Source organism: Anser cygnoides, chromosome 5 (assembly GCF_040182565.1).
Source record: "Anser cygnoides isolate HZ-2024a breed goose chromosome 5, Taihu_goose_T2T_genome, whole genome shotgun sequence".
NCBI classification, from domain to species: domain Eukaryota; kingdom Metazoa; phylum Chordata; class Aves; order Anseriformes; family Anatidae; genus Anser; species Anser cygnoides.
Window position 1 is genome coordinate 54,056,150 of NC_089877.1, and position 22,138 is coordinate 54,078,287.

Consider the following 22,138-nt stretch of genomic DNA (forward strand, 5'->3'; position numbering starts at 1 on the left):
ATGCTTCAACTAACTATAAATGGTTACTGAGGAGGAAGCATATGTTCCTAAAAATACTGTGCTAATTTGTTTCCATTTTTTTTTCTTTGAATTAAACCAAATCATTATATGCATACTTAAAAGTTATGTCTAGGTACCTACAGGACTCAAAGAGGAATAAATTAATAAGTAAAATAGTGTCCAGTTTAGAGACTATAATGATGAGAAGATAAAGTGGGGGCAGGAGTGTAAGATAATTTGAGGAAAAAGAGAGAAAAAAAACACACCAATACTTCAGGCATTCATTCCAGTTAAATTGGAGAAGCTGAGTTGTTTGCATGCAGGATATCAGAACTGGAGTAGGAGAAAACAACTTTGTAGTAGACCAACCAGGCTGGCTGTGGGATTATAGCCAGAAATGCTTTATAATGTAAAAATGGGCATAGAGAAACAAGATACTGGAGGTGAGATGGAGAGATGGAAAGGGCAAAGCAGACTATGATGAGAAACAGAAGCAAGAAAATCTAATCTATGTAGCTGAAACATAAAGGGGTTTTACAATCTTATTAGTAGATAAATGAGTAAGTCAAAAAACGCTTCAGACAATCAGATATATTCAGACATGAAGAAACAGAAATGCTGAATAATGAAGTGTGAGGCAGGGCTGGAGCAGAGTGGGCAATCCGAGCGAGACATCGGCACTGGAGACACCAGGGAGGGAGCTGTGATCTGCAAAGACCCATTTGAGACTAGCTCATTTGGCAAGCAGATTTGACACAAAGGCTGCAGGCTGAATGAAAGGAAAAGGTCAAGATAACGTTCACTGAAGTCCCAACTCACCAAATCAAAGTTGGAGCCACCAAATCAGAGGGTGGGAAACTGTGAGGAGAAGGAGAGATCAACCCTAGGAGTTTAAATTAGAGAATAAAAGACTGCTAGAGAAAAACTGAGTATTTGACAACAGCAGTCATGCATAGGGCTGAATGCAGCATTGTTCCCAACAGGAAGAATGGTGGAAAAAGGAGATTTTCCTGAAAGAATGCAATCTCTTCCATTTAATGGCTATATTTATGCACAGAGATTTCTTCATCATGTATGTCTTTTTTTTTTTCCATTTTTTTTACACTATCTTGAACTGCTAGTTCATTACCAACTTGTTTATATTTTGTTAAACTTAGGGGACTTTTGTTTGCTTCAGTTGGTGATGGTATCTGGCTTTATAAAGAAAAATAAATTTGAACAAATAAAGCGTCCTGCAATCTAAAGTAACTCTTATCTTTACGGACAGATTAGAAATTGATAATAAATATTTTATAATTTCAATATTCTATGATTAGAAATTGATAGCAAATATTTTATAACCTAAATATTTATTGTTTTAACTTCTTCAGGTTTGAATATGTCAAATTTTAAGGAACTTCGGCAGAAAATTTCCAGTTTGGGAGCTTAAAAACTCTATTTTAAATGTATATTTTGATGGTTGGGTATGCAGCACTACTTCTGTTATATTTAATAAGACAAAAAAACAAACCCAGCAAGCTGTTATTTAAATTCCTGTTTCAGGAATAACAGAACATGATCATACAGTAAGGACCTATAGTTAACATAGGTGTTTTAGTTTGTCTGCGTTTTCATTGGCCGTGGAGAACAGTGCACAAATGTAGTTTTAATATCAGATATGTGGGGTTTCAGGACTTTTCTATATATCTCTCCCAGCCAGTTTCTCCATATTGACTGAGTTAGAACACTGCTGTTTTGCCAAGATTCTGTGATATTGTTCCTCTCTGTTCCCATAAAAAGGGAAAGCCAAAATAGTTGTAGTCCCTAATGACTCTTCATAAGAATAAAACTACATAATTTGGCTGAATCAACGTTCAGTCTAAATGAAATTTATTTCTGGATTAATTCCAGTTAGTTCACTGGATTAATTTTAGATTAGCGTTGATATGACTAGCATAAAAATCTGGGCCACTGCCTTTTAAATGCTACAAAAATAACATATGATGCAACCCTTCTGCGGTTTTTTATGCATCTGGTTGGTAATAACCAGAATAATGAAATCAATCAACCTGAACAAAGGATAATGCAATCAATCCTAATGCAATGCAGAGAGATGTACTGAAGGACTTATTAATGTTTTCATCAAGTCCAAATTTTTATTTTAATTGGTCCACCAGTGTAAATAGTAAATACACTTGGGACAAAATTAATGTTTCCTTAGTCTGGCATTTAGAGAAATTCAGAAGATGCTGAGGGGATAGTATGCCTGCAAAATCCTGTCTCTGTCTGTTTTACCATGTATTTTCTGTATGATATGTAGATTTTCAGGCACTCAGATGGTGAAATACTTTAGCTCTCCCTACTGTAGGACGGGAGGGAGTTCTGAAGGGTCTCAAGTGATAAAGCTGCGCTCAAGCCAAGGGATGTTGCCTATCAGGAAATACATGACTGAAAGTCTGTTTCATTTTTCCTTATTTTTAATGTTCTAAATTCATATATAATGTTGTTGCATCTTGACAAACATGCTAGCTATGGATATCGGGGTCGGGACTGTCGCAGTAACCTATATCTTCTTCCAACGGGCGAAACTGTATATTTTATTGCATCTGTAGTCGTGTTATTCAATGTTGAAGAACAACTTCAGAGACATTACACTGGTCATAACGATGATGTGAAGTGGTAAGTCACCCACTGTACTTTTATTTTTCTGTCATAAAACAGTATTTGGTTGGTAATACTTTGTTCTTTTCTCGTAACAGTTTTGAAAATTTCATATAATCTAACCTGGGGTAGGTTGGTTCCTTAAGCCTGACAATGCATTTATACAATCTGATTGTGTAAAGGTCTGATTGTAGTCATGGTAAGGATGTCTCTTACAGCTCTAATCTAGTCAGCAAGAAGCAACTGCTGTGAAGATGTGGTTGCACAGACTTGAGGATATCCAAATATGTCCCTCAGCAGAGCCTGACTTTGCTTGCAAAACCTGCTTTGAAGTCTGTGCTCCTGTATGTGCTGTGCTGCTTTGGTGGTGTCTATATGCAATTGCTGTATAGATGTTCTCCAAGTTACCGCTTTTCTCTCTGTCTCAGTTGCTAACAATTCCTACTTGTATTTACTCAAGAAAACTTATTTTCCATGATACGCTTTTTTTACATTGAGAATACAAAAACGTAGAGAAATCTGTCTATAGATCTGCTAATTTTTGTTGCTCTGTTTTCACTCACCGTCCTTGTTGAAGTAGGATTGAATTATTCATCTTATCTGGGTCTGGTCCTTTAGGCTCAGTCTAATCAGTAAAACAGTTTTAATCTCATCTGCAGTCTCCCTGGTAGTCTTCGAGCATGTGTACATCATGGCAAATATCCTGCAAACTAGTCCTGAGCAGTCTGCTTTGTCTGCTGTCATTCAGACATGCCAGCTTGAGCTTCAAAGTGATTTTGCTGTGTTTAAGCTTAGAGGATATTAGATATCGGAAATATCAGTATCATTGAATTGAAATGTAAATAAACATATGGTTTATCTTGACTGTATCTGTCAATACTACTTGCTGAGTGTAGCTGAAAAAGAGCACCCGGATTATCTGATGGGCCCTAATGTATGAGCTGAGTTTGACATCCTTTCTTTGAGTTAAGGTTTATGAAACACCTGTTGTCACTGAAAGCCAAAAATAGAACTGATAATCAAATCTTTGCATTGTGAGTATGTTTCATAAAACTGAATTATTTGTGTAATCTACCCCTTTTACAAGGAGATCTTAACTTGGACCTCTTCCATCTCATTTCTTTAAAATTTTCTAATTCTTTAGACATTTCAAATCTTGTTTTATTAGAAGGAGGATACATTTCTGCATCATAAAGCTGAATGAATTATTGCCACAGTTCATTTTTTCAGGGTACTTCGCCTCTAGAACTGTATGCAAAGCAGATGCAGTGAAAAAAGAATTAAGATAGAATTTAGGCAAAAGTGGGCTGTACTCCAGTTAGAGACATTAACATTGGTAAATTTTACAGTTCTAATTTTAGAAGTTACATCATCAGTTTTCTAATTTTTGTATACTATTTCTTTGAAAACAAACAAACAAAAAAATTCCTTTAGTAACCTTTTGAAAAATATTACAAAGAAGAATTTGGTATCCCCCCAGAGGAGCTGCTGCAGTACATTGGTTAACACATTCTAGCAAGCAATTTGTCTTATCTTTGAGTGGATAAATATGTGTGGTCTGGAAGACTGTCACTAGACTGCATTTACGATGCTGACTGTATCTCTACAACATTCGATGAGAGAGAGATGAAGTTAGATAACTAGCTCAAACCATAAAGTCCTTATACATTGTAAGCAGTTAAATCTAGGTGAGATGAGTCCCAGCATGAGACTGGTGCTTGTTTGATACATGCTTTGAGGTATTAGGGCTTAAGCAAGTTACCACTTTGTTCATAAGATTTTTGGAGACGTGAAAATAATTATTTTCAAGAGCATGAAAATAATTATCAGTTATGTTTTTATGATTTTAAAATATTGACGTGTGTGCTGTGTGTTTTGTATGACTAAAATAAGTCTGTTTACTACATGCTCAAGCAAAAGTCTAATGGAATATATAAGTGCCTATAAGTTCACCCTCTGTCTGTCTGTCTTTTTTTAGCCTGGCTGTCCATCCTGATAGGATCACTATAGCCACAGGTCAAGTTGCAGGTACATCCAAGGATGGAAAAGTGAGTAACTCCTTTGCTGACATATAACTGGTTTTATTTCACAGGAATATGTTACCAAGAAGATAAATGGTGTATCTTTTTCATGTGGCAGTTAAACTGGTTTTAAATTTTAGAACTGAACACAAACAAAACTTAATTTGAGAGTGCCTGTTGCACAATATCAGATTTATCCTGTTCCATTATCAAAATCAGTCTGGTTTCTGGTTCCATTACTTATAAAGACCAAAGTAATTTGGGAGTTGGTCTCCAAAAGAGACATGAAAGGATAAGCCTATAAGGGAGACCTGAGAGTGAAAATGAGTGTTGGGAAAAGAGGGGAAGCAGAGGAGATTAAATTGTACGTTACACCACTTCATTTCTGACCACAGCTACCAAACCCAAAGTACAAATAAAAATGGCTTTATGTTTTTATGTTGCTGAAAAAAATATATTCTTGCCACCATCAAGACAAGAATAATCGTCTATTATTATCATTATTATTGTAAAGCTTAGTTGTAAGCTAGGAATTTATTTGAACATAGTATGATGAATCTCACCTCAAAGAGCTGACAAGTGAGAAAAAAACGAATACAAGCAGAGGCAGGAAATGAATGAATAAAAAGTTGCTCAGCATAAACGCAGCTGACTTTGTAGCAAAACTATTGCAAAATTTTGGGTAGATGTCAAAGAAGAATTTTAAGGCAGGATTAAAAAAATCCTCAGTATGCTTGATAGTATAACTAAATTAGGAAAACAAAATCCAGTTGCACAGTATAATGTTTATCTAAAGATAACTTAGTTGAGTAGCATAAAATATTATTTTCTATTGTGTGTTGCAGAAATCTCTGGTACTTTTTTAAACTTCATAAATACAATTTTTCATGACTGTATTTGTGAAATCAAACCTGAAAGCTTGATATATGTGTGTGTGTGTGTATGTATGTATATATATATATATATAGAGAGAGAGAGAGAGAGAGAGAGAATCTTTATGTAAACACTATTTCTGAAACAAATAGATAATTTTTAGGATAATTTCACAATTTATGAGAGGGCGACTGGTTGTTGCTTTTATATATATATATATATATTTGTAATAAAACTTATTTAATTTGAAAAGGCATGGAAAAACAGAACTAAAATATGGCCTTCATTGTTTTCCTGTAAAGTATGAAGATACTATGTTTTTAAACATAGCCATTTTAAAAATAAAACTTAATAAGCATGTACTTCCTGGGGTTGCCCTCTAGTGGCTTTGAGATGCATTTCTGTCTTCACGTTGAATGTGTGGGGCTGTGTTACACAAGCCAGGAATTGAGGGGAGGAAGGAGGAACCACAAAGTTTTGATGGGGAATTGTTCTTGGGCTATTTGCATACAGTTTAGAAATTCTTAATCTTCTTGCATCTGTCGTTTGATGTTGACCAGAATAATTTTGTTCACTTTACGTTGATGATCCTTAGTGTACGAGTAGGTCCCACGTTGCAAGGTCATCAATGGTTTCCACTTAATGTTTCAAGACATTCTTCATTAACTTCAGTGAAGTACCAAAGATCAGTGAGACTTGAAATGCTGTACACTCTGGATACTCAATCCCAAATATTGATCCTAGGCATGGTAATCAGTAAATCATTTGTAGTGTCTCAGTGCTTACACAGTTGCCTCTAGAGAAGTTATGATAGTTTTCATACCTTAAATAGTTTTAAAATATTATTTGGATTCATTCACTTTTTTTTTTTTAAATCCTGATATTTTTTGCCACCATTCTCTCAACTGTTATTTCTGTGTCTATTTTATAGCAATTACCACCACACGTACGTGTTTGGGATTCTGTAACTCTGAATACACTGCATGTCATTGGAATGGGTTTTTTTGACAGAGCCGTCACTTGCATTGCTTTTTCTAAATCTGTAAGTAAAGTAAAAGAGTCATATTAAGAATGTTTGCCAAACAGGTCTTTGAAGATTTGCAAATTTAGCTTCAGTGACCAAAGCAAATATCTAAGGTTTTTTTTCTTTAGCTGCTTCTTTAGGGAAATAAACCTCGTAGCCCAGTTGCTTCCAATGGTTTGTCATTATTAAAGTTAGTAATATTTCAGCAGTCTCATGTCTACCATGTGCAGACCATAACACACAATTAATTTCTTCAGGGACAAGCAGTTGCAGGAATGTGGGTGACAATATTTTATATGAATTAGAAAAGAGAGGAGTGAATTGAGAGAGCTGGCTTTCTACAAAGGTGAAAGAATGCAGATCAAGGTCAGCTTTGAAGGATAAAATATGCTTTATAGCAGAGGATTGCTATTAGCAGATGCCACGAGAAAGCAAGTGCTTAATGTATTTGCTTTATGCTTTGATTTCACAGTCATAGCTTAGCTTGTTTTGAGTATCACTTCCCAATCTATAGCAGTGTTGCATTTCTCATTTCAAACAGCCCTGTCTTCAGGTTACTAATTCCTGTCTGTCTCACCTCTTGATTTGTGTTGGCACAATTATTTTTGTAGCTGTGCCTGAGATACGTATTGGGACCTAATGCATCAGAAAACCAAGCAAGCAAAATTATATGTAAACAAAATCAAATAGTTTGTTTGGGTCTTTTTTCTTTTTTTCCCCTCTAAAATTGATCTATTCCCAAAAAAGGCTCGCTCTGTGATAGAACAAACTTCTGTGCTGGCTCAGCTCAAGAGGCAGCAACACGTGGCTGTACTATGGGTGGCAGGAGAAAGACTGTCAGCATTGCTGCCAAAAGAATGCTCATGTAACCACAGGCTCATTCTGTTCCAGCAAGCTTATCCACAGTCAAAGCTGACATGGTTAATACCAGGAACAACATAAATAAATAAATCATATTTGAATGGGCTGGAAAGCAGTTAGAAGTTACTTGATGGTTTATTCCATTGTAGACAGAAGGCTAGGAATGACTCCCCTCCCAAATTAGAAAAAACAGGTCTGAAAACTACCTTCTAGACAGTTGCTACTTGGAAAAAGGTCTGGTGATTATACAGCAGTTAACATCACTAGTGAGACCTGTGATATCAGTCAGCTCCCCTCAGTTCAGGTAGGGTCCCAGATGGAGTTCCTCATCTAATCTTGGGATTCACACCCCAGAAAAAGGGGTATGGAGAGTCTATCTAATATGCTGCATGAAGTAAGACTGAATGAATTAGGGTCATTAAGATGAGAAAGACTGATAGAAGATGGAACTGACAAAGACACGCGTCAGGAATAGGTCATTTTTTATTTCCTTATAATATTCCCTGATCTTGGTCCATTATTCCTATATGAAGAGTGAAATTGATCATTGTGTCCATAGTAGATCTGACAAGAAGTAATTGATTAAATTGCAAGAAACAAACTCCATATAATCATCAGGAAAAGCCTTCTTAATATGGATAATGTGTAGTTTGCCTTGGGAAGTTGCATCACTGAATTTTTAAAAAAAAGATTCGTACCTCATTCCTGCCAAAGTCTGTTTGTCTACAGTTTACCAGAGTTCCTTTTCTAGATCCCTTTTTCAGCCCTATTTTTCAACGATACTATAAATTATGATATTTCTTGAAGATCTGTGGGATAACTAGAAGTATAACAATGTAAATAAATCATTTTAAACTACAGGGGAGTATTTAAGTATTTTGGATATATATTTATATGTTTCTAATGTTTATTGGGGGATGTATTAATATGTTCCATGTTTTGCTTCAGAATGGAGGAAGTAGCCTGTGCTCAGTGGATGACTCAAATGACCATGTGCTTTCGGTGTGGGACTGGCAAAAAGAAGAAAAGCTGGCAGATGTCAAGGTGTTGCAATAAGATATTTTGTACTACTTATGTACATTTGGATTTCTTGTCATAAAATGCCTTGCGACTTTTTAGCCCTTTCATTTTATAAAAGGCAAAGAACATGAAGAAAATGAATGTTTCCTCTTGCAGTTAAGATTATGCTAACAACTTTTTTCTTTCCTTTCTTCTTTTTTTTTTTTTTTTTTTTTTTAAATTTTACTATTGTATTCATTCTACAATTTATTAGAAAAGTCTGGGAAACAATGGTAGGACCATGTGCAGAAAAGTAGCATCTTAAACTGAGTTTCATAAAGAAGGATTTGTTATCTGATACTATCAAAGTTATCCTTCAAAATTAACTTAAAAAAAGTAATCTTTTTGACTTTAGTCTTTTTTGCTTAAGAATATTCTACCAAAGTATTTCAATCCTACACTATTAAGTGAATGGCTCAAATTCTTTCTTATATCAGGAGCTGATCAGTTTATCTAACTAGAGAACAATTTCATATTGTTTTGTTTTATTTGAATTTTAAATTTTGATACAATGTTTTTCTTTTTCCTTTCAAGTGCTCTAATGAAGCTGTATTTGCTGCAGATTTTCACCCTACTGATACAAATATAATAGTTACTTGTGGAAAATCACACCTTTATTTTTGGACACTAGAAGGGAATTCCCTTATTAAAAAGCAAGGATTATTTGAGGTAAAATATTTCTTTAATTTTGTGTTTATAGTAATTCTGTGTTTATAGTAATGGTACAGTCATACAGAAGTAAGGGTTAATAAGGTTTGAGGAAATCAAAGCAATATGATCAACATGATTAAATTTAAAATTTTATCGAACCTTAGATAGCATTCACGGTATGGCACAGAGACTTTTCCATGGGCTGTCATCACAATGAAGTTTTGGAGTGCAGGTACCATTCTGTTCCTTGCATTCCTCTTCCTATGTTCTTTATAGTTCCCTACTCTAACAAAATAAAAATACCTTAAAACTCCTTATGCTTACTTTAGATTACTAAAAAAAAAGTGGCATATGCCTTTAAAAAAATATATTTTGTCAAAGGAAAGACAACCCTCCTTCTAGTTCAGTTATAAATGACGTGACTGTGAATATTCTTTCCTTTACCTCTGTTCTGCTCAGATACCTAGACTTATGTAACTGAAATACAGACTGAGCTGGGCACTATTTGTTAAATATTTTCATTTCAAGGTCTTGATTTGGTTTTGTTCTTAAATACAGACTAAGCTTTACAGCAGTGGCATGCACAAAAGAGGGATGTTTGCAATGACTGCAGATAACTACAGTAGGGCCAATTTAACTGCTTGCAGAGTTGTGACTTGCAAGTATAGTCAAAACAACTATTTTGCAATGTCAATTTATGTACTTTGTGTGAAATAAGGTCGAGATGCAGAGATAAAGCATTTGAATTTTGTTAGTTTTCATTTTTCATTCTTATTTTTAACTTCTAGGCTACTTGGACAGATTTCTGCCTCTGTTATGGTTCTGCTGTTCATTTTGGTTGTTGCAAATGTAAAATTGTGGTGGCCCTAGTTTAATAACAGTTCCTTGTCTGAGGAAGAAAAAAAGGCCATACAAACCAGTAGCCAACAAACTTTGTAAATCATGTCCTTAAACACTACTAGCTAGTGAATTTTTTGTCTTCCTATCCTTTTCACCAATTGTTGCTGTCAGTAACTTGCAGGGTCTCAAAGCAGTGTTTCCATTACTGAACCTTAGCATTCTTTCAAGAGATGATTTCTTAATTTTTACACTGCAGACAGGCTTTCTCATAATATCTTTTCTCCTAGAAACCATAGAGTTAAAAACTCTATTAATAAAATTTACTTGCATCTTTGGCCATTTTAAATACTTAAAGCCTTTGGGATGAGGAGGGAGTTGGGGGATTCAGTTTGTCTCAGAACATTTCTGGTCTTGTGTTAAAAGCTGGCAGGCCTTCTCACTTGCTGCAGGAATGTATCCGTAACTTGTAGCTAAAGGGTGTAGTTTTGGGACACCAACCTCAACTGATGCATCTTTTGCCTTTGCATAAAGTAGCTGTTTAGACTCTGGGAATGTATTTAACTCCTTTGAAGACATTTAAGTAATAACGGAATTGTATCAGACTAAATTAAATTACTCAAATGCATACAGCTAAAACGAATGGGTTGTGCTGTGACTGTGTATTTTTCATAACTGTGCAGAAACAAGAGAAGCCAAAGTTTGTCCTGTGTGTGACCTTTTCTGAAAATGGTGATACTATTACAGGAGACTCAAGTGGAAACATTTTGGTTTGGGGGAAAGGTAAGACAAGATTGAAGTTAATAGTGATTTTTTATTATAAAAGACTGGATTTTTACATAAACATAATCTCATTTTAAGAAGAAAAGATTTTGTTTATTTTGAGTTCTTTGCCAAAACCAATACAGTCTGAATTCTCTACCAGCTCTTAAAAAACAGAATGGCTTGGGTTGGAAGGGAGCTCAAGAATCATCTCGTTCCAACATACACCTGACTGCCATAGCACAACGTTGTATAGAATGCGTTCCCTGTGAATGGTGAATCATGGAGCAGTGCTAGCAATAATGGATTTTACTGACAATAAGGAATTGCAGGAGAAGTGCTTTTCCTTAATCAAGGTGATAGCAAGAAACACAGTTAACCTAAGTGATGATCTCAAATCTCTTATATCGTCACTCAGTGCAGTGTTTGCAAAAATTATGCCTGTTGACGTATACTTTAAAAAAGACAACAGATAGCTTTGTTTGTTTCCTTAGGGAGCCAAGCTAAATATATGCAGATCTAATTGAATTCCTCGGTTTCATTTCAAAAGAACAGATGGATAGGACAAACTTCTTAAAAAGCATTTTCTAGTAAGGAAAGACTATTTTAGGCAGCAGAAGATAATTCCTGCCGGAAGGCAAACAGCAACAACATCTTAAACGTTTACTTAGTATGTGAGGTGCCATGCATAGAAATAAGGAGAATCCCCTAAAGGAGGCCTTATTAGTATAAATGGAAGGGGTATGAACAAGAGCTGCTTCTTATTTACTCTGTGCCTTCTCCCAGGATACTCGAGATGAAGGACAGAAGACCTGGGAGCAACATGGTGAATCAGTTGCACAGCTGGACCTTACTGAGCTGTGTTTGTAGACTTTTTTCATCTGAAGACTACTAGCTACTAAAACTGTTAGTTTTCTGTTTGTGCTTTTGAGCAATTGGTGTATTATGACATTGTTGTGGAAAGGGATGGGTATCGTTTTTATACCTCAGCTTCTCTTTTATTCTTCGTTTCTTTTTTCCTATGATATTTTAAAGCAAGATACCTGAACACATTTTCTTCCGAATAAAGTTCAGACATTGCGTAGTCTCAACTCCTCCCTGTTCTTGGTTGTTATTTTGGACTGCCAACAAACAAGGGAGACAGTGGCAGCTGCTGGCATGGCAGGGTCAGTGCAGTGCTCAGGTGCTGGTTTGCCTTTGTGCCAGTAAACTAATTTCTGCCTCAACTGCAAGCGGTCTTTCCCTGTTTCCCAGAAACAATGGGAAATTCTTTGTATGCTGCAAGATCTCCTCACCTCCCTTGGTTCTTTTCAGATGGGAACAGAAGTTGGTTCTTGATATTCTATTTTATCACAGCTTATTTTCTGTGTTTTCACTATTTTTGATTTAGAGCTGCATTTTCAAGCAAGGGCTGCTTCTACCATTTCAGAGAACCCTTAGCAAGAAGTTCCCTTAGTTGAAAACATTCATAACTGACACACACATCCATAGATGTGGCTAGAAGCAAATGTGACTCTATAATGGAAAAAGCATTTTTTCTTCCCAATTTGCATCAGCCCCTCACTTGTGCTAAAGTTAGCCAGGTTTTGATGCAAAGTGCATGCTTAAGTAACAGGAATCACCAACAATAGCTTCTTTGTATTTCATAATTGTAATGGGTATCAAATTAGAGATATTCAATCTAATGTAGTTTGTCTGAAGATGTTTTAAGACTAAGAAGGTACTTGAAGACACTAAGCTCGTGAATAAAGAAGTACAAGCTCTTTTGGGAAGTGATTCAGCACCTTCTGCCAGACTAGAAAGGACTTCTAACTTAGACTTCTGGACAAGTTAGGTGTCTGATGGCTGTGGAACATCCTTGGAGGATACCAAGTGGTTGGGTTATTGTTTCTTTGTTAATAACCTGCATAGTTCAAGTGTGATGACATCACACTGCAGTTCAAGTGTGATGTCAAACAGTTTAGATTAAACCCCTATGAAAGGTTTAAATGAACCTGTTTTACTTGACGTTTGAATTTGACTAAGAGAATATGTATGCTTTAATTTCTGAGATGAGGGCAACACGGTTTTGAGATGAAGGGGGAACATGTTGTTGAGATGATCTGATGTATTCTCATTTGTGGGTCTGAGCATTTAGGTGCAACACTATTCCCACTATTAGTGTTTAGATGTAATCCTTGGGAAGTAGAGAAATGGAGAAAAGAACAAAGCTGGGGTAAAAGGACTCATTAAGCTGAGTATTTCACTAGTAGATCTGTTCTCCTTATATCCAGGTACCAATAGAATAAGCCACGCAGTTCAAGGGGCACATGAAGGCGGAATATTTGCACTCTGTATGCTGCGAGATGGCACATTAGTATCAGGAGGTGGAAAAGACCGAAAGCTAATATCTTGGAATGGAAATTACCAAAAACTTCACAAAACTGAGGTGATATCACCTATCTTTAAATTTACTCTGCCACTCAAAGTGAAATTTTAACTGTCTTCTGAAGAAATCTTTTAAAATCCTTTCCTTTCCTTAGGGATATATATTCTTTGAAAAAGCAAGTCAATGGTAAAATGTCATATCCTGTGATAATGAGTCTGAGAGACTGTTTATTAAAATTTGTTTGTACACTGAGATTCCTTCATATTTTAAATTTCACATCTTCTTTTGAATTTTATATTGGGACTGGCACTGAATCTTTCAAAACCTAGTTTGCGATTTAAAGAAATATACCTTGCAAAAAAAGTACTAGCAATAAAAAGCCTGACACTGAATGGAAATGCTTAATCAAATATCATGGTCAGAGGTGAAATACAATTGAGCGAACATTGCATGAAGGAACCATTTCTGTTCAAATATTTTGTTTATCTGTACAAACATAACGTTCCACAGATAAGGATTGTCTGATGCAAGTTGTTCCAAACTTTTGGAAGTCAAGGATGTATATTCGCCCATTTTATTTCTTCTCTGTGCAACATGTTAAAATGCAATTGCTAAATGCCTTAAAAAAAAAAAAAAGTCATGCTTGACAAATAAGTTTGTATTCTCACTTTTCTATCTGTTTGTCTGTTACGAACACAGATTCCAGAACAGTTTGGCCCAATAAGAACGGTAGCTGAGGGAAAAGGTGACGTCGTACTAATAGGAACTACTAGAAACTTCGTCCTACAAGGCACGCTGTCAGGAGATTTTTTCCCTATTACCCAGGTAAGCTGTTGCCTTTCTAGAAAGTTTGCAAGTGGGTCATAGCAATAAAGTTAGAGGTCAAACTTAAGTACTGCAATAATGGATGAATTCACATTCATGACACTTTTGGCAATAAATAACATGCTTGTTATCATCTATCCGAAACAACATATTTCTCTAATGCTTTAATGCATAGTTTGGCCATTTTAATCCTGTTTAAAAATATTTTAATGTTATTGTCCTCCTTGTTAAGAAACATTTCTGTTCATGTAGGGTCATACTGATGAGCTCTGGGGACTAGCAGTCCATTCCTCTAAACCTCAGTTCTTCACTTGTGGGCATGACAAACACATTACCCTCTGGGATGCTACCACTCATCATCCGATCTGGAACAAGATTATAGAGGTATATGTTTATAAACAAAGTCTACTCCTCTTACAGAACTTTTCAATTTGTGTTTTTAATATAATTATTAACATAAAGTACCTTAAAGTATTAACATGAAGAAGAAGAAACAAGTCTTAGAACATTTCTTTCTTAAGATGGGCACAACGCTGCTATAAACAAAAAAAGTAGGCCTAGATTATATGGATGTGTGCGCTGCATCGTGCAGAGGTATGCAGTGCTGTTGACTTTCATAATTTTTATTTTACTAGGAGCAGAAGAATAAAAATAAAGCTAGAACGTATTTATCACTTAAAAGTAGTTCTGATTAGGATTACTATTATGGCCTGAGAATAATAATAGTCAAACTTAATAAGGACAATAATTTTTGTGACATTTTTAAGCCTTTATTTGTCTTCTGTATTTTGTTAGGATTTTTAATACTTTCTATCCACAAATGAACATGTATGTCTTAGAATTTAATTTACTATCTCTGGTGTGGAACTCAGTGTTTAGGTATGGAAGGAATACATAGTGAAGGCTCAGTTTTATGCTGTACTTAGGCACTCATTTGTTCATTTGCAAACTCCTACTGGCTTTGTAATAGCGTGATCTTGATTACTACATGCACCTCCAGGAACTGATTTTTAGAGTTCTTTTTTGACACCTGTTCTCCTTTCTAAATGTTTATCCAAAAGAAGACATCGCCTTTTCTCCTAGAGACAGTGGTGAGGCTTTTGACTCTATTTTGAGATGCTGCTTTTTTTTTTCCCCCAAGCAGTCGTCTATTAACATTTTGTTTCAAACCTCTTAATTATGCAACATTTTTCAAAAAAAGATTGCTCATTATTCAGGCCTATGTAACATTCTATGTTATAGCTAGTATTGATAAGACTTGCTGAATGTGACACATCTGCAATAATTGCAAGCTATTACATCAGGTTGAAACAATCTTAACACAAGAGAGTTTGCTGTGCTGTCTCTCATAGTATCCTGTGCCATTTGTATGCACTTGTTAAATCACTCTTGCTTGGTGAATGTGGAAAAGGGAGTTTATTCTGTCTAACCAATGTCATATGTTCCAAGATCTATTTTTTTTGTTGACATGAGAATCTTCTAAATTAATTGAAGAGACCGAAACAGTTTAAGAAACTGCTTTACTTAACTTTATACTTTTGAAAAAGGTTGATGGCAATAGCAGGAGGTCCATTAAACTAGATTTAGATTTTTTTCCCTTCCAAGTACACACTGCTTTGTTAAGACATATTATCAATCTTGAAAATATTCTCCTTATTCACCACTTGAAATGTCTGAGACAGTATTTCGTAGATCACTGACTGCTTATCTAGAGTAAATAAGTCATTTCACATTAACCCATTTTTGCCATGAGAATCTATGTAAAATCTTTTAATATAGTTATGAGTAGAGGTTACTGCTAAGATGAAATTTGCTGTTTGAACCTCTGGCTTAATGAAGAAAATATATTTTTTGAGGGGAAAAAAAAAACACAACACAATTTTTTTAATGGAGTTAGTAACTTCTCTGAAATTATTCACTTGCTTAAACTAATGAGGATACACCTCACACCAAGCCACTAGGGGAAATAATTACAAACTGGTAAAAATCTAAACAGATTTACTAAGATGGCTACAATATGATACTGTTCTGGAATACAGAAAATCCAGGATATAAGCATCTTTGTGAGAAGTATTACTAGATTTTTTTGCTTACACTTTAAAATTTTTTTTGGCAGGTGTCAGAAAGAAATAAGCTGTTTTTTTTGAGACTTTCTCCTATCGCCTAAGGGTTCTGGAGCTCATTCTTTGTAACTGTAGAGGCTTTAGAAGGGAAATGATTTTTTTTAGGCATAAGTTTAAACGACAAGAACACTGCAATTCTAATTATGTCTCCAGAATAATATACTACACAAAGTAAGATATTTTAAAATTGTATCTCAAAATAACAAACTCAGTTCATGCCCTTAGTCTCCCATTAAGCTGCAACTGGCAGATGCTGAAAAAGTCTTTTGGTGGGGGCAGAAGTTAGGTTTTACCCCACTATGCAGTGATACATACCTTTTGTCGAAAGATGTACTTGCTTGTCCTTTAGACAGTAGGCAAGCTGCAGCTTTGGTACTTAATTCTTAGGTCAACTCTAATAAGTTATTTTTATCTCTTACTTGTTTGTGATTTGGTGAGAAGTTGCCTTTGCCAACATTATTGTTATGAAATCATTTGCCAAGTTATTTTTAGATTAGATAGTGAAGAAAACAGTAGGCTTGTACAGAGGGAAAAATCTATTGGGTAATATTTCAATCAGTTAAAAATGTGTGTTTTTTTCCCCCTCAAGTTTGTATTTGAAAACCACAAGAGAGGGTTACTGTGGTCTTGCAGAAGATAACTAAAATGTGTTTTTGTTATAACTTGGATTGCTAAAAATGTGTGTTTTCTTCTGAAACATTTTAGGATCCAGCACAGTCTTCAGGTTTTCATCCTTCAGCATCTGTTGTTGCAGTAGGAACGCTAACTGGAAGGTAAGATGCACAGAGGTGCACCTTGGGCACCAACAAACAGTACGTGATTTTTCCAGCTCACCACATTCCAGTAAATATTCTTGTTTTGCAGACGTGTGATGTATATTCATCTGATATTGAATTGAATTGGATTAGAGAATGAAATTTTTTTGTATTCCCATAATTCCTAGAAATCCTGGTCTTGGACCAGTACCCTGTGTTTGCTGAGTATTGCATGGACATAGAATGAAGAGAAGGCTTCTGCCCTGGGACAGTGACAATCTAAGATCAGTGCCAGGAGGTGGGTTTTGGCAGGACAGGAAGTCTAGGTTAGTGTTAGGCTGTGGACAGAAGGGGTTCTCATGACACCAGTGACCTAGATATTAAATCTTTGTTTCCATCGTGGCAAAGGAGAGTTTAATGGAGGAGTCTGAGATAAATAATTAACTTTACAGATGTATACAGAGAGCTTCCCTGAGGCCTGGAAAGCAGTGTAGAAGAAATCACATAGAAAAAGGTTGCTCATTCTAAATTTAACAAGGGGCTTATTATGTCTAACGCAGTAATATCCAGATGCTTTAACAAAATTTTAGCAAATGTCCCACTGTGCTAGACATAGCGTTAAAATACATATTACAACACTTGTTCTGCCTGAAGAATGTGATAGACAAGGAGGGCAAAAAACAGGGTGAAAAATAGTTTCTGCCTTTTACAGGGAAGATTGAACCCTTGGTTACGTACTGGATCAGTGGCAGACCGTTGGTTTAACTTTGACTGTCTAAGTCACAGTGAAGCGTCTTTACCATAATTTCATCCTTTCCTTTAATGTCACTTGAGGGCAGACTTTGCCGTTAGTGCTGAAAGCAGTTGCACTTAACTGAAAATGCACAGAATCCTTATAGGTCGTGAGCCAAGATTGTCTATGATATTTTTTATGGTCCCAGCTCTTGCTCGTGTTTTCTTTTGCTCTAAGACTTAATGTAAATATCAATTTAAATGTTAGTATAGCATACAGCAGTCTTGAAGGAGAAGGGTCACTATATATAATTCTTTCTTTATTCAAATGAATGATACATAGTAAAACAAAATAAAATCTGAGGCTTAATATCAGGGTTAATGCCTGATAGTTGTTCTGGTTAAAAAACACTTTAAAGAAACTATCCTATTAAAATAAAATAAAGCAAAATGAGTAGCAGTTGTTGTTTTTCTTTTTCTGGTGTAAAACTTATGCTATTTTGACAGAAGAAAAGTTGGTCAAGATTACAGTAGATTTGAATTCCTTATGGAATGATTTATTTGCCTCTTTCTGTATTTACAACAGGTGGTTTGTGTTTGACACAGAAACGAAAGACTTGGTCACTGTACACACAGATGGAAATGAACAGCTGTCTGTAATGCGTTACTCACCAGGTTTGAGAGTGTTTATTTACTGTTGTTTTTTTTAAAAAGAAAAAGTATTGAATTTTCTTAATTAAGTTTGGGGTTTACTTCTACAATAATTTCCCACTTGAAATACTTAAATTGAAAATAAATACACTGTGAAACACTGGCAACACGGTATGTGTAATGTATTAAGTTCTAGGTCCCACTGCCTCCACTCCACCCACCCCCATTTGTTGTAGTTTCACTGGGAAGGAAACAACAATCACAACTTAACTGGGCAGGTTGTTGCAATCAGGTTAGTCCTAAATGGACAGTTGATGCTTCCAGAAGTGCCATGTGTTAACAGTAATGCTTTCTGTATAAACTTGCTCTATTATAATCTTGAAACATGCATCAAATGCAACTGACAAAGGGAAAAAAAAATCACCTTTTTTCTCCTTTTCATTGTCAAAACCTTTAAGAACAGTTCCTATTCTTCATGGTACTAACTTTTCAAAATTAATCTAAGTTCGTCCTTACTGGAATAATTACAGTTGACTTTTGCATTTATAGATGGAAACTTCTTGGCAATAGGTTCCCATGACAACTGTATTTATATATATGGCGTTAATGAAAATGGAAGAAAGTACACTAGAATTGGCAAATGTTCGGTAAGTAATCTTTTTTTTTTTTCAATAATAACAACTTAAGTATGTTTTGTAGCACTTATTAATGTGGTCACATTGAGAGATGCTAGTTAATGTTATATTTTTCTCTTCACAGGGTCATTCCAGCTTTATTACTCATCTGGATTGGTCTGTTAACTCACAGTATCTTGTGTCTAATTCAGGAGATTATGAAATCCTATACTGTGAGTAAAAATTATATTTACTCATTTTGTACAAAGTTCAGGCAGTCTAATTCAGATTTAAAATTTAAATGAGACCATATAACTGCCAAGATAGACCATATGTTTTAATTCATCTGCTGCAATCAAAACCTATACAATTTGAGAATTAAAGACGTTATGCTTTTTTTCTTCTTTTGTAGGGATCCCATCAGCTTGTAAACAAGTAGTGAGTGTTGAAACAACTAGAGATATAGAATGGGCCACTTACACCTGTACTTTAGGGTTCCATGTTTTTGGTAAGTATTTTTCCTCATAGATGCTTTTATCATTTGTTATTCACAAATACCATGAAAGCCAATTTTTTCTTATGAAACATGACTATTCACGTTTCAGGGGAAAACACAGAACTTCTGTTATGCCATTCTTAGTACAATCTGTCCTCTTATTTCAACCCAGAAAGACTCTGATTTAATATTCCTGCTAGCTTCAAGTATAAATTTTAAATTACAACACGAGGGAAGAAAAGGAAGAAATCGCAGACTGTCCTTTCTGTCACACTGGTGTTGCTGCTTGTCTCTTTCAATTTAATGTTCTATTTCTACAGAATTATCATTTATCTACGCAGCTACTGGGCCAAATCCCCTTATTGGAACCAATTTCCTTTGCACTGGTTACTATGCAAACACAGAAGAGATGACAGTCCTGTCATTAAGTACTTGAATGCAATTTGATGCCAATTTGATAGAATATATAACAAGTAAATGAGGAAAGGAATCTAAGGGAAAAGAAGTAAAAATGTAACAAAATCAAGATTTTTTTTTTCCCATGAGACTTCTACCAGTTTTGAATGAGTTGCTTTCCATAGCGTGCTCAAAAGTTTTGTATTTATTCCACAACATGTGCAGAACTAACAGATCATTATGAAAAATGAATACAGGAGCCTTCAAGTTCTTGAATCCTTAAGATAAAACAGGAAGTCATCACAGACGTTCAAAGAAGAGTCTGTTTCAGTGTAAGCAGGGAAGATTTTCTCCCATGTTTCTAGTAGAATAGATGCAGTAGTATATTTGAAAGGAGCCAGAAAGGATGTGTTTTTGCAGCCTAAAAGATGGGATGGCAGTAGCAATATGTTAGGAAGAAACATTCAAATTTTTTAATATTTAACTGACAGGCAGTGCTTGGGTATCACAACACCACAGATTTGGTTAAAGGAGGAAGTCCTAGGAGACTGGCTGTGTTTCTCATATGAGAGATGAAGGCCCTTATAGAACTAATAATATATTCAAGTCCTCAGTGCCTGGGATTTGAGTGTATGTGACAAAAAATTACAAAGTCTTTGCATTTAGCATCAAGGTTCACATATTCTGAAATGATGTATACTTCGAATCAGTATTCCTTTATAAATTAGATTAATGGAAAATATGGTACTATTAGAATATGGGGCTGCTTTTGGTGCATAGACAGAGGGATGTCACAGCTGAGAGGTTTTTTTTTCCCCTCCCCTTGCAGCAAGTCAGCTTTTGGAGCATACTGTGGAACTGAATGGCCTGCTGGGCCAATGAGGAACCCATGGAAACATCGTAGACACTTTTATGCTTAGTCCTCCATGCTGAACAGGTTTATTGTAAGCTATATATTGTTGCTAAAGCAACAAGTATGGGGAATAAATAAAAGTAGCTAGTAGTTTGAATAATTATCGCAATTATTATTTTAGTAATGTAATAGAGATTGTGAAGAGGTCAGTCAAATAAATAAAATTTTAAAGGGTATAAATTATTCAGAAAGGATATGTAATGCAAAAAAAACCCACAAACTACGGTGCCATATATACTGAGGATTGATAGATATACGCTTAGGTTCAGACTGGGGAAGTTATAAAGATAATGCTTTATAATTATTGATGAAAAAAGAATATTAATGATAGCAGGGTTATACTGTTGCCCATCCTTCCAAAAAGATCAAATGAATTAAATTTTTAATAGGTAGCAGAATCAGTAAAAGCACAGGAACTGCTGAGGATATGAGATTTTTACTCTTCCAATGTCTTTTGGGAAATGAGTTGCAGTACACTGGCTAACCAGAAAGTTCTCCGAATTTTCTACATACAGAAAATAAATAAGCACTTGGAGGGGACTCTCTTCCAGATTTCTTTCTATGGAGGTACAAAGAACTTAATAAAAACGTGAATGTGTCTCGTGTAGGAATGACTGGAATCAGGGAGGTCGTGAGCCTTACTACAGGAAGGAGAAGAGCAACAGAGTGAAAATAATGGACTTCAGCAAGGCAATCTGCATAAATCCAAAATTCTGTTTGGGAAGATTTGAAATTAGATAGAATAATAAACTGAAGAAGCTCATAAAGTATAAATTGGAAGCCAGTCTAGTAATGTTGGAAGTCACTATTCTTCCATACCTTGTGGCCTCAGAGCAATCACAGTTTTTTAAGTGCTTGCTGGGGTTGCTCCCCTGGCCATATAAGAATCAATTGCATCATCAAGGGCATGAGGCATCTAGGGTATTCATTTTTCTGTAACTACTGACTAACGAAGCTAGGGATATTTTCTCCCTCAGATAGAAGCACATAAAAATCCCAAATAGTATGCGTAGCATTCACAGCTGAGCATAATCAATGCAAGGTGGAAAACAAACATTGATCTGTTGAACACCTGTCTTCAAGCATGGGAGCAGATTAATCAGCCTGGAAATGTGTAGAGATGATTGAACTGAAAATCAGCTGCATGTAAGGAAATGCGTTCAGTGGTGGATATTTGTGATACAGACACGTGTAAATGTGAAGAACGAATGACCATAAAACGCTTCCTGATCCGTGTGCTCTTGCAAAGAGCCGTGGGCTGCTGGATACGCAGCCACGGCATCAGGTCACATTACATGCCCGGTTTTGAGGTAAAGGGCAGGAGTAGAAGAAATGTAAGACATTGTGAAAAGCCTGAAAGCATTGCAAGCAAAGCAGAGCTGAGACTGGTTGGGTTCAAAAGTGTCTAGAAAGCTCTACACTGAATATTATTTTTGTTTGAATATTTTTATTAATAGCACGGATGATAAATCAGGGCGTATATTTGTAGGAGGCATGAAGCTGCAGGATTAGAAAATTGTCTGAAGTAACAGAGGAA

General features: G+C 35.6%; 1 protein-coding gene across 8 annotated transcripts in view; it reads left to right on the top strand.

Moving 5' to 3' along the window:
• Positions 1 to 22,138, top strand: part of EML1 (EMAP like 1) — a 123,910-nt gene that overhangs the window by 97,612 nt on the left and 4,160 nt on the right. For all 8 annotated transcript variants that reach the window (XM_066998337.1, XM_066998335.1, XM_048069756.2 and 5 more), the window contains 14 exons: positions 2,509 to 2,658; positions 4,619 to 4,688; positions 6,466 to 6,576; positions 8,368 to 8,463; positions 9,013 to 9,147; positions 10,650 to 10,749; positions 13,002 to 13,156; positions 13,796 to 13,921; positions 14,174 to 14,305; positions 16,750 to 16,817; positions 18,118 to 18,206; positions 18,732 to 18,829; positions 18,942 to 19,029; positions 19,209 to 19,304. In XM_066998337.1, coding sequence (XP_066854438.1) covers positions 2,509 to 2,658; positions 4,619 to 4,688; positions 6,466 to 6,576; positions 8,368 to 8,463; positions 9,013 to 9,147; positions 10,650 to 10,749; positions 13,002 to 13,156; positions 13,796 to 13,921; positions 14,174 to 14,305; positions 16,750 to 16,817; positions 18,118 to 18,206; positions 18,732 to 18,829; positions 18,942 to 19,029; positions 19,209 to 19,304 — 1,514 coding nt within the window. The remainder of the gene's footprint in view (positions 1 to 2,508; positions 2,659 to 4,618; positions 4,689 to 6,465; positions 6,577 to 8,367; positions 8,464 to 9,012; positions 9,148 to 10,649; positions 10,750 to 13,001; positions 13,157 to 13,795; positions 13,922 to 14,173; positions 14,306 to 16,749; positions 16,818 to 18,117; positions 18,207 to 18,731; positions 18,830 to 18,941; positions 19,030 to 19,208; positions 19,305 to 22,138) is intronic.